We start from the raw sequence: 27,780 nt of genomic DNA, 5'->3' as shown, positions 1-27,780 counted from the left end.
AAATATTTTCCGGAAGATAACAAGATTTGCGAATTATAAATGTGGATACTTATATTTTAGCACTACAAATATTATAATGTAATTAGTAATTATATAAAATACTTTTCAACACTTTTTATCAGTGTGTGTGTATATATATAAATAGATAGATAGATATATTTGTTAATTTCAAATACCGATGAGAAAGTAAAAATTGGTGATCTTTCACTGACTTCCAACTATTAGTCTTAATTAAAAACCACGCCCATATCCAAGTGGATGAATATATACCGCTGTAGAAACTTTCCCGCGCCCCCCTCTCGCGTTTTACTTCTGTTTTAATACTTCTTATATGTATACTGCTGTAGTAAGATAAGTTCATTTGCACATTTCTTATTTTACTATAGGTGTAATATTTCTACTAAAAACTCAAATGACACCCCCTCCCCCATAGCTTACTTTTTTTTACAAGATCCAAAATATGCACTTAGTGCAAAATTTGCGTATGTTCAAGAAAAAAGAGGGCGCAAGTGATTGAACTGTTATTAATTATAAGCAAGTAGCATCATTTTTGAAAGGGGGGGGGGGGGTAATTCGATATTCCCCGCAGAGGCCTCTCGGATGGGGGGGGGGGACTTCATCTGAAATCTTGACAAGCAAAATCCTTCTTGTGATAAGTGCTTAAATTAACGTGTTCATGTAAATATTGAAAAAATAATCGCGAATTAGTTCCTACAGGTGTATAAATAGCTTTGTCAAGGATTTTTTTTCTATTTTCTGAAAATCACCGTGTACTTTCACTTTCGTTATTCCGCATTACAGATGTTCGACAGCACCAACCTGTTTGTGTACCAATTGTAGCTCAAGGTAAGTGACATAAATATTATAACAGCACAAAATGTAGTGTTATTTGTAATTATGGAATAAGAAATATAGATCAAAGCATAAACCCTTTATATGTCTTTACAATTACAGCTTGATATCTTACTTCACGGTGTTGGGCTTTGTTATCTTCGTTTGACCCACATTTTGTACTTCGATGGCGGTGATCCGTCACATTGTAGCAATGACAGTCTGATGGTGATAGTCCGACTTTACGTTATTATCATCCAATCAAATCTGGTTGTAACATGCCAAAATCTTAATCTTGCTTAATGTTTTTACTTAGGTCATTTTTTTATCACCCCACCACCCCCACCACGCCTAATCCCTGAGTAGGAAGAAACTTATTACATATCTCTTAAAGTGGGTCCATACTTAGCATTTTTTCCTTTTCTCTTGATTTTTAGTTTGACGCTTTGATAACTATCAGTCACGTAGCATCGTTTTTGAAAGTGTGTGTGTGTGGGGGGGGGGGGGGGGGTTACTCGTCAAAGAAATCTCGACAAATAAAATCATGAAAATCTTAACCCACGAGTAGAAGGGGGGGGGGGGTATTAAACCTTCTCTGTCCATTTCCTTTATTTTCACTTCAGTGTTTTACATGGTTCCCCAAAAAAGCCCCCAACCTGCCCTTGCCCCCCCCCCCCCCCCTCCTCCCCCAGATGCTACATGCCTATTTAAAATGTAACGTTTTGTGTAATCAAAGTGTTCATAATATCCATTCCTTAAGTACTAAATGGTTATTGATCTATATAAGAATCTTACCAATAAGTTGAACTGACAATCTTTTATAATGTTTTTAACTAAATTCAATTACATGTATCTATACTCAATTTCTTAATACGTTGATCAAGCAAAACAAGTTTTTATGCATTTTATATCGGGTATTATGAGAGAAACACATTTCAGTTAAAAAAAAAAAACAGTGTAGTGTTATTCCAATTTCAGAATGCCGCGGGGAGGTGGAAGCAGAAGCGGGGGTGGAAGGAGTTATGTGGACAATGCTATGAACCGAAGCCTGGGCCGAGTTGGTATGCCCGTAGGATCAATGGTAGTATCCAAAGGAAGCAGCGCATCCTCTTCCGGCGCAGGCTTTTTTGGCTCCAGCTCATCAGATAGCGGAAGGACATACGTGGACAACTCTATGAATCGGAACCTTGGAAGAGTTGGGATGCCTGTTGGATCCATGCCCGTTTCCAAATCCAGTAGCGGGTCATCATCTTCATCCAAAACATATGTGGATAACGAGTACAATCGAAGACTGGGGAGGGTGGGAATGGAACATGGGTCTATGGTTGTCTCGAGGGACTCGGGGGGCGGAAGTTCCAGTGGAACAAAGCATTATGTGGACAACTCCGCCAACAGAAGTCTTGGGCGGGTCGGTCTTCCATACGGAGCGTGTGGGGAAGAAGTACGTGTTTACAAAGATAACCCCTTCAATCGAAAGTTAGGGCGTGTTGGCCTACCTATCGGAGCTGCAGTTATATCCAAATCTGGATCCCTGGAACTGAAGTTGTACGCAGATAATCCAGAAAATCGTCGCCTGGGAAGAGCAGGGTTTCCATTGGGGTCTAGACCCAAAGGTTCTTTCTCGGGATCGAAACGGACCTACTGCGACAACTATTTGAATAGACAGCTTGGAAGAGTTGGAAAGGAACTTGGAACCGAGCCCGTGACTTGTAGTAAAGAGACAGAGTGGCTTCACAAGGCATACATAAGATACAGGGAAAACCCGGTAAGAACATTTTTCACACGATAGACCTTGTTCACTTAAGAATCAGTAAAGATTATATTTGATATAATATTTTTTCTGTAGGATGAAGACATTGACTACCGGAATCTGCCCGCTCTGCCTGAGGAAGTTGAGGAGGATGCAATAGAAAAACTAATGCATCTGATAAACAGACTACAGATTGAGAGAGAATGGCGAGAAACGGAGAAACAGACCAAACCAGTTCCTAAAACATCAGATGATCTGCTGAGCTACTCGGGACCAATCCTAGAATTTTCAGATATTAAGCTTGGTAAGATCATTGGAAGAGGGGGTTTCGGCGTAGTACATTATGGGAAGTACAAAGATTCGGTGGTTGCTGTAAAGAAGCTGCATGTGATGCGGGTCTCTAAGCGTCGCCAGAAAGAATTCATCGACGAGGTGAATATCTTGAGTAAATTAGATAACCCATTCATCGTAAAATTCATCGGCGCTTGTACCACCACCCCGGATCTCTGCATCGTTTTGGAGTACATGCAGATGAGTTTGCACGAGGCATTGCACGTGGACTGTGCAGATCTGGCCGATTTTACAGACGGCGATCGTCTGATGATGATCACACAGACACTGGCAGGCCTGGAGTATTTGCACGAGAAAAAAGTCGCCCACTGCGACATCAAGTCAAGAAACGTTCTGATTGATCACGACGGGGAGAAATTTACAGTTGCCAAGCTGACAGATTTTGGGCTGAGTATGATGAAGAACGAAACCGAAACTTCACAATCGTCAAACAGCGAACTTGTTCGTCACATCGGAACACCTCGCTATTCCTCCCCAGAAGTCCTTCGCGGGGAACTGATGAATTTGGATCAGATGAAGATGAGCGACATGTACTCCTATGGGTTGGTTGTGTTCGAAATAGTGTGCGAGGAAGAGCCCTTTCCCAATTTAAGCACCGCACAACTGCGCACCCAGGTAGGAGAGAAAAACATGTACCCCATATTTCCTGACGACATTCATCCAAACGTTCATCTGGCAGCCAAGCTTCTCGGCTGCTGGGATCGTAAGCCGGAGAAACGACCAACGGCAACCGACTTCCTGAAAGTAATGAACAGAATTTCTTGTGTCTACGAGAAATTGGACTAGACAGAATTTCAAAGTTACACTGAAATATGCTATATGCTCATTGCAGTACCTTCAAACCGAAAGAATATCCCCTTAAAATCGATTTTTAGAATACCCTTAACTACAAACTTATCTTGGCCTGGTACTCGCCGCCATTTTATTCCTCGGATCTGTTTGCAAAGTTAGATAATCAGTTATTGTGTCTAGAAATATGTTTAGTGTGCCTTGATCAAATTATTATGACAACATACTGCCGAGAAATTGAATGGCATCAATCGCAAGATGGCAGTTGTATGCCTCGTATATATATAATAACACCGTCGGAAACACGGTTGATTATGCATTTTTCCTCTACGTGATGAAGAGAATCAATCGAGTTTCTGACGATGGCTTCGTATTGATTTTATGACATACATGTGTAAAAAGGAAACGTTTGTTGTTTTAAATGTGGAGCGCCTTTGCTCGAAACCCAAGTTTATACACACGGTTGCTGTTAACCATAACGTGTTCGATTATTTTATAGTTGTGTGAACTTTATCATATTTACAACAAAGTGTTCTTGTTTTGTTTACACAATGCTATTCTTCCCTAAAAAGATAGATATGTTACTTTGTTAACTGATATTTTAGTTTTAGTTATTTAGGCAATGATTAGTATATGTTTAGTATCATTTTATTAATTATATAGAAGAATTGTATGTTTAATTCATAGCATAAAGTATAGGCAAATATGATGTTCCTGATAAAGAGGGATATAAAAGTAGTTCCGCATGGTTCAAATGGAATATTAATTTGTGCTTTACTTAGCATGTAACAATTTTTCATTAATAATGTATTTTCGCGCTAAATGTTTGTATGAATTCGGTATATACTGATAATTTGTTGTTTGTCTATCTGTCTTTATTCATACTTTATAGTAATCAACAAACGTACCGGTATATGTAGCTTATATGCATTACTGATTTTGTATACTAGTAACCATAAGGAACATATTTTACAAGTATTTTTTTTTATCTAAGAAGTAATCAAAATAAATTTGATACACTTAGATAAATGGCTTATTATTTTCTTCATGTGTATCATCGTCAGAATACCGTTTAGTCCGATCGTATCGATTTAGATGTATAAAATATAAATATTATAAATATACGCTCATGAACAACACATTTGGTAATCGGCAAAACATATACCTGTACATTTTTTCCCATGCGTTTCAGCAACTGGTGATGCTGTATTTCAGTGACTTGCTACCAGCATTACGGTCTTAATGTTAAAAAACACCCATTTTACTCGGTATAATAGAAAACAGATTCCTTGGATCGGCTCACGTTGAGATTTAATTAGTCTAATAATTTTTATCATTAAATGTCTTAAACAAACAATTAAACAATTCTTTATTTCTTTAAGCTTTACAGCTTATCAGTATAACATATGTATAACATGAGGTGGTAGTGTATTTACAGGAGAACTTGTGCACGTACTTGAATTTTGTCTTGAGAAGGAAATACTCCTCTAAAACCATAAGCGATAGAGACTTGGGTCGTCCAATCATGCCGAAAGGGCCTGAGGTCCCCTTCTAGCAGTTATTGCCCCTGAAAGTTTCTAAATTTAAATTAAAAAAACGCAACTGACAGTTACTTAATAACTTTTGAACTGTTCATCATAGAGACATCGGACTACTTGGGATGGAAGCGTAAACCTTGGCCGATCAAATTGACATAAAGATCAAGATCATTTGACTTCATAAGACATTTAAAAATACATCTCTTCAGTTATTATCGCTACTTTTCTAAAACCATAAGAGATAGTGATTTGAAACTTTTATCAATATCAAAGTTCATTTAGAGGCGCCTCAAATCCATTCCTACCGAATGGGCAAGAAGCTTCCTTCTAACTGCCGCTAAATTTTTCTAAAGTCTAATAAATACACTAACAACCAAAGAGTCATCAGATCACCCGGAATGGAAGCGTCCACTCGGCCGATTGACATCAAGGTTAAAATCAAGGTCATTTAAAAACCCGAGAATAGTTTAAAATTTTGTTTATCTGTATTATACTTCTTAGATAAAAAAAAAAAAACTTGTAAAATATGTTCCTTATGGTTATACAGATCAGTAATGCATATAAGCTTCATATACCGGTACATTAGTTTATTGATTATAAAGTATGAAGAAAGACACATAGTAAAACAACAAATGGTCAGTATACACCGAATTTATAACAACATTTAGGGCGAAAATGCATTATTTATGAAAAATTGTTACATGCTAAGTAAAGCACAAATTAATATTCCTTTGAACCATGCGGAACTACTTTTATATTTCTGTATATATATAAGGAACATCATATTTGCCTATACTATATGCTACGAATTAAACATACAATTCTTCTATATAATAATAAAATGATACTAAACATATACTAATCATTGCCTAAATAACTAAAACTAAAATATCAGTTAACAAAGTAACATATCTATCAATAGCATTGTGTATACAAAACAAGAACACTTTGTTGTAAATATGATAAAGTTCACACAACTATAAAATAATCGAGCACGTTATGGTTAACAGCAACCGTGTGTATAAACTTGGGTTTCGAGCAAAGGCGCTCCACATTTAAAACAACAAAAGTTTCATTTTTACACATGTATGTCATAAAATCGTTACGAGGCCATCGTCGGAAACTCGCGATTGATTCTCTCCATCACGGAGAGGAAAGACGCATAATCAACTGTTGGTTTCCGACGGTGTTACGAGGCATACAACTGCCATCTTGCGATTGATGCCGTTCAATTTCTCGGCAGTATGTGGTCATTATTTGATCAAGGCACACTAAACATATTTCTAGACACAATAACTGATTATCTAACATTGCAAACTGTTTATGAAAATACAATTTTTCAAATTCAAAACAAACGGGATTTTTTTTCAAGTTGAGATCCGAGGAATAAAATGGCGGCGAGTAGCAGGCCAACATAAGTTTGTTGTTAAGCTTAAGGGTATTTTAATAATCGGTTTTAAGGGGATACGCTTTCGGTTTGAAGGTACTGCAATGAACACGTAGCATATTTCAGTGTATCTTTAAAAATTTTGTCTAGTCAAGTGTCTCGTAAACACAAGAAATTCTGTTCATAACTTTCAGGAAGTCGGTTGCCGTTGGTCGTTTCTCCGGCTTACGATCCCAGCAGCCAAGAAGCTTGACTGCCAGATCAACGTTTGGATGAATGTCGTCAGGAAATATGGGGTACATGTTTTTCTCTCCTACCTGGGTGCGCAGTTGTGCGGTGCTTAAATTGGGAAAGGGCTCTTCCTCGCACACTATTTCGAATACAACCAACCCATAGGAGTACATGTCGCTCATCTTCATCTGATCCAAATTCATCAGTATCCCGCGAAGGACTTCTGGGGAGGAATAGCGAGGTGTTCCGATGTGACGAACAAGTTCGCTGTTGGACGATAGTGAAGTTTCGGTTTCGTTCTTCATCATACTCAGCCCAAAATCTGTCAGCTTGGCAACTGTAAATTTCTCCCCGTCGTGATCAATCAGAACGTTTCTTGACTTGATGTCGCAGTGGGCGACTTTTTTCTCGTGCAAATACTCCAGGCCTGTCAGTGTCTGTGTGATCATCATCAGACGATCGCCGTCTGTAAAATCGGCCAGATCTGCACAGTCCACGTGCAATGCCTCGTGCAAACTCATCTGCATGTACTCCAAAACGATGCAGAGATCCGGGGTGGTGGTACAAGCGCCGATGAATTTTACGATGAATGGGTTATCTAATTTACTCAAGATATTCACCTCGTCGATGAATTCTTTCTGGCGACGCTTAGAGACCCGCATCACATGCAGCTTCTTTACAGCAACCACCGAATCTTTGTACTTCCCATAATGTACTACGCCGAAACCCCCTCTTCCAATGATCTTACCAAGTTTAATATCTGAAAATTCTAGGATTGGTCCCATGTAGCTCAGCAGATCATCTGATGTTTTAGGAACTGGTTTGGTCTGTTTCTCCGTTTCTCGCCATTCTTTCTCAATCTGTAGTCTGTTTATCAGATGCATTAGTTTTTCTATTGCATCCTCCTCAACTTCCTCAGGCAGAGCAGGCAGATTCCGGTAGTCAATGTCTTCATCCTACAGAAAAAATATTATATCAAATATAATCTTTACTGATTCTTAAGTGAACAAGGTCTATCGTGTGAAAAATGTTCTTACCGGGTTTTCCCTGTATCTTATGTATGCCTTGTGAAGCCACTCTGTCTCTTTACTACAAGTCAAGGGCTCGGTTCCAAGTTCCTTTCCAACTCTTCCAAGCTGTCTATTCAAATAGTTGTCGCAGTAGGTCCGTTTCGATCCCGAGAAAGAACCTTTGGGTCTAGACCCCAATGGAAACCCTACTCTTCCCAGGCGACGATTTTCTGGATTATCTCCGTACAACTTCAGTTCCAGGGATCCAGATTTGGATATAACTGCAGCTCCGATAGGTAGGCCAACACGCCCTAACTTTCGATTGAAGGAGTTATCTTTGTAAACACGTACTTCTTCCCCACACGCTCCGTATGGAAGACCGACCCGCCCAAGACTTCTGTTGGCGGAGTTGTCCACATAATGCTTTGTTCCACTGGAACTTCCGCCCCCCGAGTCTCTCGAAACAACCATAGACCCATGTTCCATTCCCACCCTCCCCAGTCTTCGATTGTACTCGTTATCCACATATGTTTTGGATGAAGATGATGACCCGCTACTGGATTTGGAAACGGGCATGGATCCAACAGGCATCCCAACTCTTCCAAGGTTCCGATTCATAGAGTTGTCCACGTATGTCCTTCCGCTATCTGATGAGCTGGAGCCAAAAAAGCCTGCGCCGGAAGAAGGTGCGCTGCTTCCTCTGGATACTACCATTGATCCTACGGGCATACCAACTCGGCCCAGGTTCCGGTTCATAGAGTTGTCCACGTATGTCCTTCCGCTATCTGATGAGCTGGAGCCAAAAAAGCCTGCGCCGGAAGAGGATGCGCTGCTTCCTTTGGATACTACCATTGATCCTACAGGCATACCAACTCGGCCCAGGCTCCGGTTCATAGAGTTGTCCACGTATGTCCTTCCGCTATCTGATGAGCTAGAGCCAAAAAAGCCTGCGCTGGAAGAGGATGCGCTGCTTCCTTTGGATACTACCATTGATCCTACAGGCATACCAACTCGGCCCAGGCTCCGGTTCATAGAGTTGTCCACGTATGTCCTTCCGCTATCTGATGAGCTGGAGCCAAAAAAGCCTGCGCCGGAAGAAGATGCGCTGCTTCCTCTGGATACTACCATTGATCCTAGGGGCATTCCTACTCGCCCAAGTCTTCGGTTCATAGCATTGTCCACATAACTCCCGCTTCTGCTTCCACCTCCCCGCGGCATTCTGAAATTGGAATAACACTACACTGTCTTTTTTTTTAACTGGAATGTGTTTCTCTCATAATACCCGATATAAAATGCATAAATACTTGTTTTGCTTGATCAACGTATTAAGAATTTGAGTATAGATCATTGAATTTAGTTAAAAACATTATAAAAAGATTGTCAGTTCAACTTATTGGTAAGATTCTTATATAGATCAATAAGCACGGAGAACATAAGGAATGGATATTATGAACATTTTGATTACACAAAACGTTACATTTTAATCAGGCACGTAGCATCTGGGGGAGGGGGGGGGGCAAGGGCAGGTTGGGGGCTTTTTTTGGGAACCATGTAAAAAACTGAAGTGAAAATAAAGGAAATGGACAGAGAAGGTTTAATACCACCATCCCCCCCCCCCCCCCCACCCCTTTCTACTCGTGGGTTAAGATTTTCATGATTTTATTTGTCGAGATTTCTTTGACGAGTACCCCCCCCTTTCAAAAACGATGCTACGTGACTGATAGTTATACAAAGCGTCAAACTAAAAATCAAGAGAAAAGGAAAAAAGTTTCTTCCTACTCAGGGATTAGGCGTGGTGGGGGTGGTGGGGTGATAAAAAAATGACCTAAGTAAAAACATTAAGCAAGATTAAGATTTTGGCATGTTACAACCAGATTTGATTGGATGATAATAACGTAAAGTCGGACTATCACCATCAGACTGTCATTGCTACAATGTGACGGATCACCGCCATCGAAGTACAAAATGTGGGTCAAACGAAGATAACAAAGCCCAACACCGTGAAGAAAGATATCAAGCTGCAATTGTAAACATATAATAAAAGGGTTTATGTTTTGATCTATATTTCTTATTCCATAATTACAAATAACACTACTTTTTGTGTTGTTATAATATTTATGTTACTTACCTTGAGCTACAATTGGTACACAAACAGGTTGGTGCTGTCGAACATCTGTAATGCGGAATAACGAAAGTGAAAGTACACAGACATTTTCGGTATTGGGTGATTTTCAGAAAATAGAAAAAAATACCTCCACAAAGCTATTTATACACATGTGGGAACTAATTCGCGATTAGTTAATCAATATTTACATGGACACGTTTGTTAAGCACTTATCACAAGAAGGGTTTTGCTTGTCAAGATTTCAGATAAGTCCTCCCCCCCCCCATCCGAGAGGCCTCTGCGGGGAATATCGAATTGCCCCACCCCCCACCCTATTTTCAAATATGATGCTACTTGCTTATTATTAATAAAAGTTCGATCACTTGCGCCCTCTTTTTTCTTGAACATACGCAAATTTTGCACCAATGCATATTTTGGATCTTGTAAAAAGTTAGCGATGGGGGGGGGGGGGGGGGTTTAGTAGAAATATTACACCTATAGTAAAATAAGGATGTGCAAATGAACTTATCTTACTACAGCAGTATACATATAAGAAGTATTAAAACAGAAGTAAAACGCGAGAGGGGGGGGGGCGCGGGAAAGTTTCTACAGCGGTATATATTCATCCACTTGGATATGGGCGTGGTTTTTAACATGTTTAATTAAGATTAATAGTTGGAAGTCAGTGAAAGATCACCAATTTTTACTTTCTCCTCGGTAATTACAATTAACAAATATATCTATCTATCTATACACACACACACACTGATAAAAAGTGTTGAAAAGCATTTTATATAATTACTAATTACATTATAATATTTGTAGTGCTAAAATATAAGTATCCACATTTATAATGCGCAAATCTTGTTATCTTCCGGAAAATATTTAGCCGTAATAATAACATAGATAAATTTCAAAATAGGTATAACTACGCAGCAAATATGAAATAGCCATTAAAAATAAATAGGGTATGTATATATTTGGTGCAACTCTTTAGGTATGGAGAAAGCGTTGTGGGCTTCGACTGCTAATGCTTTGTAATATTCAATATTCATGTACTAATTAAATGACAATAAACCTCTTACCTTGACAATGTCAACAGATCTATTAAATGGATACTTAGTCTAACATTGGCCGTATCTCATAAAAGTGAAACAAAGGAAATACGTTATGGTAAACTTTGGAAGAGAGCAATAGCACTGTTCAAATTAGTTGTTGCAGTTATATTACATTAAACGCGCATTAATAATTATGCAGGTATATTATTATATGGCAAAGGGATTAAAAATTTATAGCCAGCATATTCCGTTTCTGTCATGGCTTCGAGTCTGCATGGTTTTTTTTAACATCAATCATTTGTACATAAGTACACTGCAGCCATTAACTGGAATTTTTCCAGAGCTTTGTATTTTTTTTAAACAAAAATATAAGTATGATGCTGTATTAACAAAATAATTACAAACATAAGGATGTGACTAAACGTTTTTAATGACCAAAACAAAACTAATTGACTATATCATTACATGTCTTGGCTTTTTATTCTTTCTCTTGAAAACAGAACTATTTGTGAAAAACCTACTAGACGGGGCCAAAACACTCATATTGTGTATAGGGCTGGGATTCTTAATGCAGGGTGTGGCTAAAAGCATGGTCATTTAGTGTTAATGTATAGAGAGCGTTTAAAAAGGGTATAATGACACGAAATAAAATCTGACTGCATATTTAGAAGAAAAAAAAAACCCATTAAGCTGTCATCTTTTATAATATTTCATGCCACCTACATGTAAGGCAAGTGTTATGGCTGGGAGAGGGGGGTATATTTGTCTTGTTATTTTATTTTGCTCAAGAATTTCAATGAAAGAAATCAGATACCCTGGCAACTCACATTCATGTGTATTTAGAAAAGAGAATGAAGCTGTGTATCAAAGTTAACATATTGTGAAAGTTAATTGAGTTATCTTTCCTTGCTTCTTCATAATGGAGTTATCATCCGTTGTTTCTTCATAATGGAGTTATTAATCATTAAAAATATTGTAATTAAGAAGTTGTATGATAAAAAAAAAACTATGCAAGTATTTTTATTTATTGAAAAAAAACCCAGTTTTTTTAAGTCTTTATATAAATTAATAGACTCATTAATAGTAAAATATTAATTGGCTAACCAAAACCACTGATAAACAGTACATGTAAAATGATTATGGTATAAATACCAGACGGTCTCAACGTTGTTAATAGTGGATGAAAATTCGGATGTTGGAACAGATGTGTTGAGATAGTGCAATCTTATATGTTATATTGCTGTTCTCTTTTCTGTTTTTTGTTAAAATGCCCACAGGTAGAGTTTCTGTCTGCCCCTGGGGAAGGGGAATTGGAGGTTGTTTTAATAAAACATGTCTACTAGCCACCTTGTTTAAGTTTATCTGAAATACCAGAAAACCTATCTTGAAACTTAACGAATATGGGAAAATTATTTTCATCTATTTTCTTGTACCTTTTCAATACACTGTATCAGGTCATGCACTCTGTTATGATCTTTATAAGTTTTCACTAAAATTATAGGTTTCATAGTCCTTTTTGAAAGATTTCAGGCAGGAAGGTGGTCGTCATTAAAATTTTGTAATTTTTTTACTCCAGAATGAATATGCATATATGAGACTCCTCGATCGACAACTTTTTGTATTGGCTATGGTACTCAGGTGACCTTTAAGGCCTACTGGCCTCTTGTTTGTATTTATGAAGTATGTTTTGTCTACAAATTTCATTGAAATACATCTACAAATGCTACAACTTTGAAAGGTAATATCTTCAAATCCAAGAAATGTAATGTGTATTGTTGTTAATTTTTCAGATTCCAACAAATCACGATGTCGGATGAAAAGTGTTATGTAGACAATGCTATGAACCGAAGTTTGGGCCGAGCTGGAATGCCCCTAGGAACAATGGTAGTTTCGAGTAAAGGAAGCGGTGAATCTTTTTCGGGCGCTAGCTATTTTGGCTCCAGCCAATCGGATGGTGAGACGACATACGTAGACAACTCTATGAATCGTGGGCTGGGTCGAGTTGGTATGCCTTTAGGATCAATGGTTGTATCAAACAGAGGACACATTTAATCTCTTTTTGATAACAGCGATATTTGCCGCCCTTTATCGCATAGTGAGAGGGTTTACGTAGACAATTATATGAACCGTGGGCGGGATCGAGTTGATATGCCCTTAAAATCATTAGTGGCATCGACTAAAGAAAATTACGCATCTCTTCCGGGTTACAATCATTCTGAGTCAAGCTTTTTAGCTACCTATTCTGTAAGCCTATTAGAACGTCATCTAAAAGATTATATTGATGAACCCAAGTCTGCTTCCATATTCTGTAGCAGATCATCATCTCCACCAAACAGGGATGAGGATGATGAATTCAGTCAGCTTTTAGCAGGGGTCTACAGATCAACTGACCTCAGAAGAGAAAGTAGTACATCTCCTTCAGTATATAGCAGAGAAAGTTGTGCCTCCTCCAATAGCATAACATATGTTGACAATTCTATGAATCAAAGCCTTAGAAGGGTTGGTATGCCTATTGGTTCCATGCCGGTTTCAAAATCCAGTGGCAGATCATCAGCTTCATCTAAAACATATGTGGATAACGAGTACAATCGAAGACTGGGGAGGGTGGGGATGGAACATGGTTCTATGGTTGTCTCGAAGGAGTCGAGAATTGCCAGCTCTAAGGGAACAAAACATTATGTAGACAACCCCAAAAGCAGATCAGTATCTACATCGAAATCATATGTGGATAACGAGTACAATCGAAGAGTTGAAAGGGTAGGAATGGAACACGGTTCCATAGTTGTCTCGAAGGACTCGAGAATTGCCAGCTCTAAGGGAACAAATCAATATGTAGACAACCTCAAAAGCAGATCATCATCTACATCGAAATCATATGTGGATAACGAGTACAACAGAAGACATGGAAGGGTAGGATTGAAGCATGGTTCTATGGATGCATCCAAGGACTCGGGAACTGCAAGCTCTAAGGGAATAAAACACTATGTTGACAACCCAAAAAACAGATTTCTTGGGCGAGTCGGTCTTCCCTACGGAGCGGATGCAGAACAAGTACGTGTTTACAAAGATAACCCCAATAATCGAAAGTTAGGACGTGCTGGTTTACCTGTTGGAGCCGCAGTTCAATCCAATTCTAAATATCTTGAAGAAAAGTTTTATGTAGACAATCGTCGTCTTGGAAGAGTGGGCTGTCTGTTAGGGTCTAGACCCTACGGAGCGGATTCAGAGGAAGTGCTTGTTTACAAAGAAAATCTCTCAAATCGAAAGTTAGGACGTGCTGGCTTACCTATTGGAGCCGCAGTTTAATCTAAATCTAAATCCCTTGAACTTAAGTTTTACAGAGATAATCCAGAAAATCGTCGTCTTGGAATAGTGGGGTTTCCATTGGGGTCTAGACCTAAAGGTTTTTTCTCAGAACTGAAGCAGACCTTCTGCGACAACAGCTTGGAACGGCGCCCGTGATTTCTCGTAAAAAGATAGAGTGGTTTCACAAGACAAATCAAAGATTTAGGGAAAACCCGGTAAGTACTTTTTAAAATATAAAGATAGTTGATTAAAGAATTATCTCAGATTTACACATAGATATGATGCATAATTTGTTTTTGTTCAATAAGGATACAGATATTGACTTCGGGACATTACCCACTCTTTCAAGCGAAGATAAGGAAGATGCAGTCGAACAACTAGAGCATGTGATAAATAGGCTGCAGCTTGTAAGAGGATGGGAAGAAAAGGAGGAACAGACCAGACCAGTTCCTAAAACTTCACACGATCTGCTACACTACTTGGGACCAATCATTGAATTTTCAGAAATTAATCTCGGAAAGATCATAGGAGTTGGTGGATTTGGCATGGTATACCATGGGACTTATAAAGATTATGTGGTTGCAGTAAGGATGGTTCATGTAAAGCGAGACGATGGACGTCTTCAGGAGGAACTGTTTGATGAGGTTAATATCTTAAGTAAGCTAGATAACCCATTCATCGTAAAATTCATCGGCGCCTGCACCATCTACCCAAATCTTTGCATCGTTATGGAGTACATGCTGATGAGTTTGCACGAGGCATTGCACGTCAATTGTACTATTATGGATGATATTACAGACGATGATCGTCTGATGATAATAATACAAACACTTTCAGGTCTCAAATACTTACATGACAAAAATTTTGCCCATTGCGATATTAAACCTGGTAACATTTTGATTGATCACGACGAAGAAAAAATTACAGTTGCCAAGCTATCCGATTTTGGGCTGAATATGATAAAGAATGAAATCGAAACTTCTTTATCTTCGGACAGTAGACTTGCATGCCCCCCTGGAACTACAGTATACTACGGAACTACGGAAAGCCTTCGCAGAGAATATTTGAATTTGAAAAGTATGAAGATGAGCGACATGTACTCCTATGGGTTGGTTGTTTTCGAAATATTGTGTGGTGTACAACCCTTTTCTAATTTAAGTCTAAGACAACTGCAACTTCAAGTTGGATGGAAACACATGTACCCTGTTGGGATCGTGAGCCGGAGAATCGCCCAACAACAACCGATTTTCTGAAAGTAATGAACAGAATTTCTTGTGTCTACGAGACACTGGATTAGACGGGATTTCGAGTTATTTCATAGTGATATTTAATATGATTATTTGCAGCACCTTAAAAACGAAAGTCCTCCTAATCAGTTTTTTAACTTTCCACTTTACAACAACACTAAAGAAACCGGAAACAGACCCCAATTTTAATCCTTGCACCTCCATAAGAGATTCTTTAAGTTGCAAAATTACGCTTTAAGCTGTACATAGACAATAGTTATTGTGTGTATAAATATTATTGTGTCTACAACAAAATACGACTCTATTCGTCTGAGAATTTCAAAGATACCGAAAAATTCTTGGAATAACAGGACGATGGCTTTCATGAAATCTAAAACGTAATCAAAGCAGACTGTCAATGAATTGTTTATTTTTTATTCAATTGGATTTTTAAATGAAGATTACAATAACAAATTCAGTTCAGCGTTCAATAATTATATCAATTATCCTAATCTGAAATATAACAGTAACACTTTCAAACAAATGATCATACTTTATCTGCATATCTGATATAGCAAAAGAGTAATTGTAAAAATGATATCGATAAAACACATCAGGGGTCCGTTTCATCAAAGGTCGTGCGCCTAGTTGTAGCTCTACGCAAGCGTAAATTTGGGACTAGTGCGAATATTTGCGTTTCATCGAAGGGCATATCTTAACACCAGACCAAAGATAAGGGGGGGGGGGGTAGTAAGTTCGGACGTTTACACGAAAATTTGTTACTGTTTGTGAACAGAACCGTCATTTTTGAGAAGTTTGTTTTATCAGAGACGGAACAAACTTTTTTGATATTTATACGGTGTAGATTATAAGGCAATATATGGAGTTCTCTTTAAACTTTGATTATTTGGCGTAAAAGCAATTTCAAAGATTATAAATAACAAAACAAGTCATTAAGTTTAAACCTCAAACAAAGAAAAAATTGATTTTCATTTATGATCAGAGCTACATGTGTATAATAGGAAAATATTAAATTTTACTATTCAGATCGATTAATGAGAAAATAAATTTTATCAAATCTTTTTAGGGTGTAACACCATTTTCGTCGCTCAAAACTGTATTTCCCGTAAAAAATGTTTCCCGATTTCAAACTGTGCTGTTTATATTTTATGAATATCTGATACCATCATATGTCAATGATAGGAATGAGAATAAATAATTAAGAACTTTTAGATATAGATTATTTATGTGAGCAAAGAAGTGCGTTTTATGAGTGCTATTTTATGTGACCTTTTTTTTTAATCGTATGCATTTGTGTTTATTTTGCTTTTGGAATAAAAAAATGTTTAGACTAGATGTATCCGGAAGTCATGACCACTTTTTAATGCCATATGAGATGCAATTTTCTTGTCCAAAACTAATTTTACGAAAACAATACTTTCTACTAAAATTACAAAATATATCATGGTTTTTCTTAAATTTCTGTCAGACATATTTTTGTGGGAAAGTCGTTATGAAGCCTTAATTGGAGCAAAATTGAATTATTGTCGTCCTTTACAAAAATTGATTTGCTATATATTCCTTAGAAGAAAAATCTTTCTTCTGACAAACCTAAAGATATTTTCAAACCTTATGTATCATAAAAGTTTAAGTTACATGCTGACTTAACATACTTGCATGTTTTTGTTGCAAAGTAAAATTTTAAAAAATACAGCTCATATTGCTTTGATTAAAAATAGAAAACTATTCATAATTAAAACAATTTTCAAGATTCTAAAATTATTCTTTTACCATAAAATATGTCTCAAAAAATTCATCTGACTTTGTTTTTAATCTCATAACTTAGCCAGAACATGTAAATATTTTCATAGGTAATGAAAAATAAAAATTTTAAAGTCTTCTATAAGTACATTTATTTTTTAAGTACATTTATTTCAATTTACAAGTGCGTCTACAATTTAAATCACTGCATATGGACGGAGAGAAGAGGATTATACAAAAATATTTCTATATATATATAAGAGTCAACATCTGGCACCAATCTGATACAACCACCATATATCATATTGTCACAAAAATATAGCGTATGATGTAAATTTCTTTATTTAAAATTTGTCATTGATATAACACCTTTGTGAATTTAATAGATAAAATATACACAATAAAAAGTACAAGTAATTATACTGGAAAATAATACGAAAAATATTTTCCATTGATCAGCATGGATTTACGCCACTTGTCATTTAATAAGGAGAAACCTTATTCATTATCAACCACTTTTCAACCTTCCTTTTCAAAATTAATTTCACCTTAGCTATAGTTTTCTTATCCAATGTGCAATTAATAAACATTCGTTGACGTTTCAGAGAAGCCTAAAGTGAATCTTCGGCATAGGATATCTATTATCACAGACATTTCATTAGAAAATCAAAATAATTTACAAATATTTCATTACGGTCTACAATTCAATTCTACAGACACAGACTGAATTTTATATCACATATTGTTACACAACGCAAGTAAATTTCACAATGTTTCTGTGTCTCGTTGTTTAGGTTGAATCGTCAAGTCTCTTCAAAAATTCTTTGCCCCTCTTTTTCTGCAATGAACATCATTTATGAATCGTAAACATAAACCATAAAACCATACACGTGTTGGCTGATATTATTATTACTAATTTTTAGCAAATGTTTCATTTCTATTATTTAGTCACTCGTTGCAACAAATACTGTATGTGCATACCTTTTGAGGAAAAACACATGATGAACACAGAAAAACGCGTTTTTGAAACGAGATGATAGCTAAATTTATCATTTGATAATATTGTTGAATATTGCCCATTCTATGTCGTTTGACTTTATATAGATTATAAGATTATTAAGAAAACAAAATGAAATAACAAGCTTATGAGTAAAATAAATGCATAGTCATCTAACGTACAGAAATATATCCCCATGAATTGCTTTTATTCATGCACTTATTAACATCTAATAATAAAGACCAATACACATTTTTCATTTTTGAATTTCATTTCATTTAATTTGACAAAGTACTTCTTAAAACAGAAAATCAAGTTAGTGATCGGTAAGTGTACCATTCTTTCATGTTTGTCCTTGTCTTCTTGTTCAGAGTAAGCAGACATGGCGGTGTCGATTTCATTTCTCAGTTCCTTCAGCAAGTTCAGCGGTTTCTGGTGCTCAATCATAATGGACGAGAAGTCTGTGTGAAAGAGAGCAAAATGTTTGTTTATAATTCAACATACTCTGCTAAAACATGAATGCATTAAGACAAGTATTTACCTTTCTGCTTCTTTTTGCCACCGTTCCTGGTTGCAAAGAAGTCTCGGACTTTGTCTATGATATACATGACGAGTTCATCCGAGCGGTCCAGCTTTGTTCTTTGGTGTACGACGTTAATGCTCTCACACAGGATAGCCAAGAAAATGGTCAAAAGGAAATAAACTATGAAGAGGACGTAAGTGAAGAAATAGAACTGTGCCATAAGAGGGTCTGCATCGTTGATCTCATTAAATTTGCTCTTACCGATCATACTGATAAAGAGTGTGCCGAGGGATTCGAAAATATCATAGTAAGATTCCAAGTCTCGCCCGAACAAGAGATATCCTAATATTGCGTAGAAGGCAAAAAGACAGAGAAAGAAAATTCCAAACCAGAACAAATCCCAGGCACAGTTATCAAACACTCGGAATACTTGCCCTATTCTCTTGTCGTATCCTAATATTCCTAGTAACCTTGTCGTACCAAGAAAGACTAGCAAACCAATGAAAACTATGAGCAAATTATCCCAGTAAGCAATATGCTGGAAATTGACAAAAGCCTTTGGGTCTTCTTTGAATTTAGCTAGAGTCTGATTAGCTAAGAGCATTCTTCCTGCATACATTGCAATGGCCACTAAACTTAAAAAGATTCCAACTAAATCTAACACAAACCATGTACTTTTGAAAAACTGCAAACGGCGTTTATACAAATAGTATACAACTCTGACAATCTGCGCCACCAGAAACAATACAAAGCATATTTCACAGAACATTACGTAATATCCGGTCGGACCCACGTGATGATAAACCCTGAATGGATATATGGACGACATTGTCATAACACCTCCGACCTCAGGAAATTCTGCCACCAGTGTACAGTAGGTAAACAAATTGAAATCAGCATTGTAAACGCTAAACTCAAAGAAAACGGCTCTTGTTGTTCGGTCAATCCAGAGATGTTGTGTCAACTCCTCCATGGTTCTATTTGTAAAGTCCAGATTGACATCCAGTTCTGCAATGTAGCCCCCGCCACTGTACGTGTTATAGTATCCTACTACAGGAACACCCCATATATCTAAAGGATCGGTGTATTTCCACGCCCGGAAGGAAAAGGAGCGGGCTTCTGCTTCTATATCGCAAGGAGGGTTTTGCCATCCAAAGCAAAAACTTTTAGTCTCCTCACGCAAAATGTTGTATGAGGGAAAGGTTTTCATTCTTCCAAATGGGTAAACTGTAGTTTCATCTGAAATACATAATGAAGAACATTATAGATAAAATGATACTATATGACATATTATTGTAAATTTTTCGAGCAATAAACTGACCTTGAATAACCTTGACCTGTCTAAGCCTTGGAGGACCTACTCTGAAATTTGTCAGACCAGCAGTATATTGTCGGTACCTCCAGTGAAGTCGTTCTCCGTTGTATTCACTTTGGGGAAACAGTGTAGGAAAGGCTATAGTTTCAAGCCATGTCATGTATTGTGTTGTCGTAGTTATCTAAACATGACATAAAAAAATAAGAGCACGTACTTATTATAATTACAAACTATCTATTTGTTATCATAAACATTCTTAAACACATGATTAAGTCAAAACTGTATCATACTATCCTAAATGGAAGTAACATTCTGATAACTTGAAATAAAATAAACATGAAAAATCAGTTGTTACTAATAATTTTAAATATGTCTAATTTTTCTAATGCTGTATCACCATCTTGTAAAAAAAACCCTAAACCAGACCTTTTGAAATTGCTGAGCTCCCTTTTCACTGGGGGTCAGGAGGCGGTTGCTGATGTCATTTTGTACATTAAAAGACCCAGTGTCGCGGTTGCTAAAGCTAATGCTATATATAATCCATATATAAAACAGCGTGATCACTACTTGCTTCAGAGAGTCCATCATCTTAATTTCACGCATGCGTTCTTCTCTGGCCTTTTCCAAGAGGGCTTGATTTAGCGGTGGGGCAGGTATACGTATACCTTAACAAATAAAACGACAGATTAGAAAAATTTTACATTCTTAATTTACTTATATAAAAAATTTAATGTAATTTGTCCATATTTTTGTTCTGAAATCTCAAAATGTTTAAAATTTAATATTGCTAAATGAATGTGTCAATTTGTCTGATTCTTAAAAAACTCCTGAATAATTTCTTTGTTTGAGAGTTTATTTTTGGTAACATTCAATAAACAGGATCTACTTTGTTCTTGGCCATAACGTTGTCTGTAATTCTTTAAAACTATTTCTCTAGTTAGTCCTGATGGTCTGAATCGATCTGTTTGTGAAAATATCAAAGCAAACACAGCAGCCATCATCACAACCTGTAATTAGAGATAGAGTGTTATCAAAGTTTAAAGTACGTCAACAATCTAGAAGCGTGAAAACAAATGAACCAAATACGTGAGGAAACGCACTTTTAATGGATCGAGTATGCATGCAGATTCAAAGAAAGCAAGGAAAAACTGTGCTAGCCACATCTCAGTCTTCGTCTTTCCCCACTCCATACTGAAAAGCATTATAAAAAACGCAGACGTGATGCTCCCGGCTATTGCAAGAAACCAACCAATGTAGGATGTCCAATACGGTAATATGGTTCCGTCATTACTTATGACTCCTTTGGCAACTAAAGTGCGCTCTAGTTCCTTGCTCTCTTTCAATAGCTTGTCCATGAAATTATTGATGACCGGCATGGAATACTTGAGAGAGGAATCCTTGACGTCGTGATCAATCACGCGTGGCTTGGCCTTTTTAAACAGCGAAACAACAAGTATAGTTGTTGGAGTAGAAATCAAGGTACTCATTAAAGAAATATACACTGTCTGCCATGAAAACTGCAATGGACCAACTTTTACCAGAGCTGGATTTTCATATTCGTCTTCCGGTCGGAAGTACACCGCATTTCCAATCATAGTCAACATAATAAAAAGTAGTAAACAAGTTATTCTTTGTATTCGCGTGAAATGACTACTTGTTGGACGGAAGTAGATAGAGACCCATAAGTGATTGTCAGCTAAATTTTCTTTGTAGTTGATGAAAAACATGTTCTTGAAGGTTGTTACGTTTTCTCGACCACAAACAGGTAAAACAGTCTCTACTTGGCAATCTAAACTATCCAATGAGAGCCAGCGTCCACACAAGAAAACAAACCTGAAATGGCAAAGATCTCAGTACAGCAAAAGTAATAATCACTGGGAGTTTAAAAAAATTATTGGTTGTTGAAAACATGTCTATCTTTTATACAAATTCAACGACGAAAAATGACAAAAGAACCTTGTGCGGTCTTGAAGATCTTCAATGTCCACACGATTAAGGTACCAGGATGACCACTCTCCCTCTCCAGAATTGTCATGAAAGATATATAAGTAAGTCAAAGGACCCAGTGGCTGAGATGTTGCCATGAGGAAGTGATTGACACTAGCTGTGGAAAATTCCTGCTCAAAGGTTGTTGGAAAATTGCATATTTAATGAAAGATGTTAAATACAGTATAAGACTATTGATCTAAGATTTGTAACATAACATGTATCAAATTGTAGGAAACCTTACTACAGGGTAGTACAAAATTTCCAATTAGCCAGTATTTGTTACACTGTGTTTTCTTTTATATTTGTGGACGTCATTTTTTGTCTTTATACTAAAATCGTTGACAGAATATTTTATTATTAAACCATTTGATCTTATTTCAATTAACATTTCATTTTTTGTGGATCGATTCTACAACACCATCCAAGGAAATAGATATACGCATAATTCTGATAAAACTATGGTACATGTATTACAAACCATCTGTGTATTTTATGATTTAACGTATTTGTACCGTTCTAACGCCGTCGTAAAGCTCGCGGACGCCTGTGTCATCATCCTCCCCAGCCACTATAAATCCGACCCGAGACCGAGTACCAGCCCCCCTCCTCATTCCAGTGTACACAGTGATCAGGTAGTAGTACGTGTCGTCAACGAAGTTGTCAATCAAGGGTGTCACTCCCCACTGAAAGAAATGTTCCTTGTGAATCAACTTGAGGAATTTCATTATTACTGTATTGTCCTTTACAAAAATTTAGATTATTGATAATCAAAATTTGTGTTGTCATGTACAAATTTTGATTATCAATAATCTAAATTTTTGTAAAGGACAGTATAACCAAACTAAAGTCAACTTAAAGTCAATTTTGATCAAGAATGCTGGAATCAAATTACCTATATTGGCTCTACCTTAAACTTTTATGGATTAATTCTTCAGGCATAAATAATGTTTTAATAAATGAAAAATTCAATTTTTTTTTACCTTCAAATATGAATATATTTTTATATGTTTGTATGTTTATTGGATAAAACTGATGTTTCCGTCACAAGAAGATTAATATTAACCAAAACAACCACGGCCATCCAAGTTTTTTTTTAAAGTGTAATATATGAAAATATCATGCATACCTTGACGATGTCCTTTTTATCTTGATGACGGCCCCAAATCATCAGTATAACATACAAGACAATGACGAGAATAAATATTGCCAAAACGGCGGCCTGGTCCTTGGGAGAAAATTTCAGAAACACGGTCGAAAAGTCAATGGTGTTTGGAGCAACATAAAAGGAATTTGCAAACGTCAAACCGTTCTCTCCAGAACATTCACAGGACACTTCGCCCTTGTTTGGGTACCAATCCATCTGTAAACACATTTTTGTTGTTTCAGGATGGAATTCAATCATTACATACTGAGTATACACAAACCTGCAAAATACTTCATGAAAACGAAATAGTACAACATGTATTTTTGATAATTGGATAATATGCGAACTTTATTGCTATAAATAAGACAATAATAGTATAATTATGTATTTTAAAAAGTTACGATTGAAATCATAGATATTTATTGTTCTTTAAACTTTTCTTAGCATTTAAGCCCTCGACTGACAGTTTTTAGACAGGGGTTCTAAATAGCGGGTCGATTTTAAGGTAGGCTCCCGAAGTTGATATCGTGACGTGGGTCATCTTTTATAAATTATAATGATTTTCCCTTTTATTTTTGCCACAGAAAATCTTGGTAAACGAGCAGAGCTTATTTTAAAAGTATTGAATGATTTGATATTTATTTTTACTAACATGGCAAGACCCTGGAAGAACATTGAAGTATATGTTGATGCTATGCATAATACATGCACAGGTATCTGATCACCAAATGTTAATTTATTTTCCATTAAATGACAAGAGGCAAAATTAAAAACACACTCTGAAAATGCTAAAATTTGAAATTTTCTTTCAGGTAAAATGTTTTACCAGACAAGAATCCGATCTCCATTTTTCTGTCCCTTCGTTCCAAGTATTACAGCTTGAAGAAATGACCATCAGACGATAAGGGTTCAGTCTAGGGTCAGTATATGTTTCGTTGTTGTAAGTAAATGGTCCGGTACCTGCAATGTAGATCAACTCTTCATTTATCAGATCAATTAGAATATTGTAGATTTTTTTAAACTTTAGTTTTATTTTTTAAATTAAAGATTTTAAATATTTCCTATAGAAAGGAAGTTAGATATATTTAGGTACTGATGAATAGTATAAAGATAAATAAAATAAGTTTTAAATTTTACTGATATTCTGTAAATACATCTGAAATAAACATTATATATTATATATTAAGCAAAATTTAGGTTGAAAAAAAAAACCCAGACCCATAGGCCATATCGCTCACCCGATTTACACCATTTTACGTTGCCTGAAGTAGCTTTCTATCTTTATTATGCTGTTAGTGTAAATTTTCATACATGAAAGGGCTTAATTTAAGAGTTATTTCGCAGGAGTCAAATCACGCTTAAACAGAGTTTTCGTGAATATTGTATAAAAAGGTGCACATCAGTCCTAAGATTAGCGCTTTGTTTAAAGTTATTCATTCAGATAAAAAATTAGCCATTATTGAAAAAAAAATTAAAAATATACAAATACGAAATATTTTAAAATGTAGACGATGTTTATGCTAACAACCATTATTTCCGCATTTTTTCTCCCTTTTTTCACACGAACTTGTTTTCTGATTTACTGAATAAGATATACGGAAGAATACTTCAAACCTTTTCTTCCTGTTTTTATGTATCCATTTATACTCAGTATGAGTTATGTTTGGATATCAAATTAAATCAAACTTTGATTAATTGTCTGGCTTCGAACTTGAATTTTTTTTTATTATATTCTCGCTTTTTATGTGCTTTAAACCTATATGTGGTCTCTTCCTTGTTCCTATAGACACTGTAAAAATCATGCTGTTACAATAACAAGAGGAATGCGGCCTTTTTTGTGTAAAATATGAAATCTTATACTTGAGGTATATCAACGTATAACGTGGAGCAAAAATTCCTAGTTGAGAACAATTTTTTTTTCACAATTATAATGAAGTTTTTCTCCAGAAAGTTTAAAGAGGTTCGTTCCTCTGTGTTTGGGTAGCCATTTTGGGTCACCTCTATGCTAGAAATTATTCATCAGATATTGGTTCTACTCATAAATTCAAATTTTATAATGCCAATTAAACTATCTTAAATAAAATAGTAAAGGAAAAATTACAAATTTACAGAGTTTAGTATGGGACTATATTTTGTGGCGGAAGGTTTTTAAGAAGAAAATGAATATTTTTCATAACTCAGTTGCTTTAGAATACCATCACTTACGCTTCCTTATTTTCAGTGCAAATAAAATTTTCAGATAGTTTGTGAATTTGTATTTCTTACTTTGTTACGAAAAACATAATTTTACAATTTTTGGGAGTTGATTTTAATCAACTCTCCGGCAAACCGAAAGTGAAACAGTGTTTGGACCTAAGCACAAATCATCACCGCTGACAAGATTTAGTTCTTGAAAATAATCGATAAATTCGATGTGATGTATCTTGAAGCATTGTTTTTTAAGAAACTTATTTATGAATACCTTGAAAATAGTCAGATGTTAAATAATACGAACAATTTAGATATTTTTTGCAGTCGTATGTATTCATACGCCACAGTTCAATAAAGCCTCGTTCAACCATCGGCTGTCAAAAGTCAAGGAAAATAAATCCAAATTTTTGCCTAAATTCAGCTTATTTCATGCCATATCTCAAATTTTACATAATAGACCCATACTTTTTGTTTTATTTTCTGAAATTTTAAGATTTTTCTGACAAGTTTATCTTAATTTGAGAAAAAGTTTGAGACTTTTCAATAATTGGTGATGGACTTTAAAAAGCGTTTTATCAGTGCAAAAAGGTCAAATTATCAATTAGGTGAAGATATTGTAGCATTTTTCTTTATGGTAATTTTAATTCTATTTATTTTAAGTAGTATAAATTGATGAATTGATGCCATGATTCATTCCGATAATTAAATTTAGAGGGAAAAGCAATTTATGTGCAATCTGCACTTTCAGTGCAGAAAGGTCATATCAAATACACCGTAGCGCCAAATTAAGCATATAGACCCCAAAATTTTATTTTATTATTATTGAATTTTGGTTAAGCTATGTGTGTAGATTTTTAAAAAATACTTTAGAAAAAAACTTTAAGACTTTTGATCGCAGGATCAAACATCCTTATTTAAAAAAAAAAACCCTGACTCGCCCCTATCTGCCACCGTTACACGACGATTCCCTATCTGTGATCCCTATCTAAACTTATGGATTAAGGTATAATCTAACTCATAGATAAACATACATGTATAATACTAACATGCAATTTTTTTCATTCTTAAAAAAAAACCACTTATCTCTTTTAAAATTATTCTTTTTCAATAAAGGCATGAAACTATTTAAGGAAAACAAGATTGTATTTTCATCCTTTAAGCCTTAACTTTCTTTAGAAGAAATATTTGATGATGTTTTTACTATTCCTTTCTGGTATAGGACCTTTGCTGACCACAGTGAGTTATTGCTTGAACAAAGCGGAACCAACCATGTTTAAGTAGCTATTAAGAATACTTTGTTACATTTAACGTTTAAAAAAGCAACTATAACAATCTTGTTATAGATTTAAAATTCCAGCTTTTTAAGTAAAAATAATAATTGTTTTAATTAGATGAAATTACCTAATAGTTTGTAAAAAAAAAAAAGAAAAAAAAAAGATACTTTTATGTGCCAAAAAAGTTAATCTTCCGGGAAATCAAATAATTTGCTAGACATTAAAAGGTGAAAAATTGTATTAAGGTGGAATAACACACCTGGACAAAGTCACTCAAATTAAATGTAAATTATCTGATTATAAAAGATATAATGATAATTAAACTATACATGTGTCAAATAAGCGAAAAATTTGCAAATTAGGGATTAAAAAAACCGAATATCTAAAAAAATAAATTCAGTAAGTAACAACAAAAGCCCCGGCGGGATTCGAAGTCGATACGTACGGATCGCAAGCACGACACTCTATCCACTCGGCTATGAAGTAAGTTATAAGCTGTCGTCGATAAAATCCTTTTAAAAAAACAAAATGTTTCTATCAGAGGTCAGCAATTTTATGATGATGTGTTATTCCACCTTAACAGCCACATGCATGTGTGTTAATGTTTTATTTTTCTGGCATTTGATGACTCCTTTTATATCGTTATCAAAGAAAAGCAGCCATATCTGTCACAATTAAAAAAAAGAGTAGAGAACAGTATTGGAGCCTCGTACTATAGTGGAGTCAGCGTGTACTTGAACAAGTGTAACGAATGAGCTTTCCCCTGGATTCACCAGTTGAAACTAAGGAATATTTATCATTACAATTTGTAGTTAATCGATACAAATCGGAAACAAGAGACGTTAGTGATAGTTGGTATTACACAAACCACATTTGCTATTCCACACGGCTACACCAAATTTCACGTTAATATCTTAGGTGTTCAAAACCTTATGGAAATTGTTTTTTTAAACAAAATGTTTTTGACCTTTCATCATTCTCACTTTCCATTATTCTCTTAAACTCC

The 27,780-nt window shown here is 35.8% G+C and overlaps 3 protein-coding genes and 1 non-coding gene across 5 annotated transcripts in view; 2 read left to right on the top strand and 2 right to left on the bottom strand.

Moving 5' to 3' along the window:
- The first annotated feature begins 684 nt into the window (after positions 1-684).
- LOC105347681 (uncharacterized) lies at positions 685-3,867 on the top strand. Its single transcript, XM_034457928.2, has 3 exons — positions 685-846; positions 1,810-2,596; positions 2,678-3,867. Exons 2-3 carry the CDS (start codon positions 1,811-1,813, stop codon positions 3,716-3,718), a joined length of 1,827 nt encoding a protein of 608 aa, XP_034313819.2. The 5' UTR covers positions 685-846; position 1,810; the 3' UTR covers positions 3,719-3,867.
- Positions 1,970-10,173, bottom strand: LOC117684704 (uncharacterized). Its single transcript, XM_034457926.2, has 3 exons — positions 10,016-10,173; positions 7,915-9,106; positions 1,970-7,833 (listed from the first exon to the last, which is right to left on the bottom strand). Exons 2-3 carry the CDS (start codon positions 9,103-9,105, stop codon positions 6,793-6,795), a joined length of 2,232 nt encoding a protein of 743 aa, XP_034313817.2. The 5' UTR covers position 9,106; positions 10,016-10,173; the 3' UTR covers positions 1,970-6,792.
- A 2,669-nt stretch (positions 10,174-12,842) lies between these two features.
- Positions 12,843-16,059, top strand: LOC105347698 (uncharacterized). The gene is made up of 3 exons (XR_010707553.1): positions 12,843-14,349; positions 14,493-14,570; positions 14,664-16,059. It is a non-coding gene; the product is annotated as an uncharacterized protein (transcript).
- A 1,423-nt stretch (positions 16,060-17,482) lies between these two features.
- LOC105347699 (polycystin family receptor for egg jelly) overlaps positions 17,483-27,780 on the bottom strand; it is a 35,504-nt gene continuing 25,206 nt past the window's right edge. For both annotated transcript variants that reach the window (XM_034457919.2, XM_034457921.2), the window contains 11 exons: positions 24,137-24,270; positions 23,293-23,526; positions 22,679-22,849; positions 22,134-22,294; positions 21,278-22,010; positions 21,064-21,184; positions 20,604-20,842; positions 20,184-20,358; positions 18,881-20,101; positions 18,676-18,800; positions 17,483-18,180 (listed from right to left, as the gene is read on the bottom strand). In XM_034457919.2, coding sequence (XP_034313810.2) covers positions 18,133-18,180; positions 18,676-18,800; positions 18,881-20,101; positions 20,184-20,358; positions 20,604-20,842; positions 21,064-21,184; positions 21,278-22,010; positions 22,134-22,294; positions 22,679-22,849; positions 23,293-23,526; positions 24,137-24,270 — 3,362 coding nt within the window. In that variant the 3' untranslated portion in view covers positions 17,483-18,132. The remainder of the gene's footprint in view (positions 18,181-18,675; positions 18,801-18,880; positions 20,102-20,183; positions 20,359-20,603; positions 20,843-21,063; positions 21,185-21,277; positions 22,011-22,133; positions 22,295-22,678; positions 22,850-23,292; positions 23,527-24,136; positions 24,271-27,780) is intronic.

This window comes from Magallana gigas, chromosome 7, assembly GCF_963853765.1.
Source record: "Magallana gigas chromosome 7, xbMagGiga1.1, whole genome shotgun sequence".
Lineage (NCBI taxonomy): Eukaryota > Metazoa > Mollusca > Bivalvia > Ostreida > Ostreidae > Magallana > Magallana gigas.
Note: the sequence above shows the minus strand (reverse complement) of the source record. Positions and strands in the feature narration are given on the sequence as shown.

Excerpts from the sequence above, each read along its gene's own strand:
- LOC105347681 (XM_034457928.2), top strand. The coding sequence starts at position 1,811 with ATGCCGCGGGGAGGTGGAAGCAGAAGCGGGGGTGGAAGGAGTTATGTG. Across the intron at positions 2,597-2,677 it reads TAAGATACAGGGAAAACCCG|GATGAAGACATTGACTACCG; the intron begins GTAAGAACATTT and ends TTTTTTCTGTAG.
- LOC117684704 (XM_034457926.2), bottom strand. The coding sequence starts at position 9,105 with ATGCCGCGGGGAGGTGGAAGCAGAAGCGGGAGTTATGTGGACAATGCT. Across the intron at positions 7,834-7,914 it reads TAAGATACAGGGAAAACCCG|GATGAAGACATTGACTACCG; the intron begins GTAAGAACATTT and ends TTTTTTCTGTAG.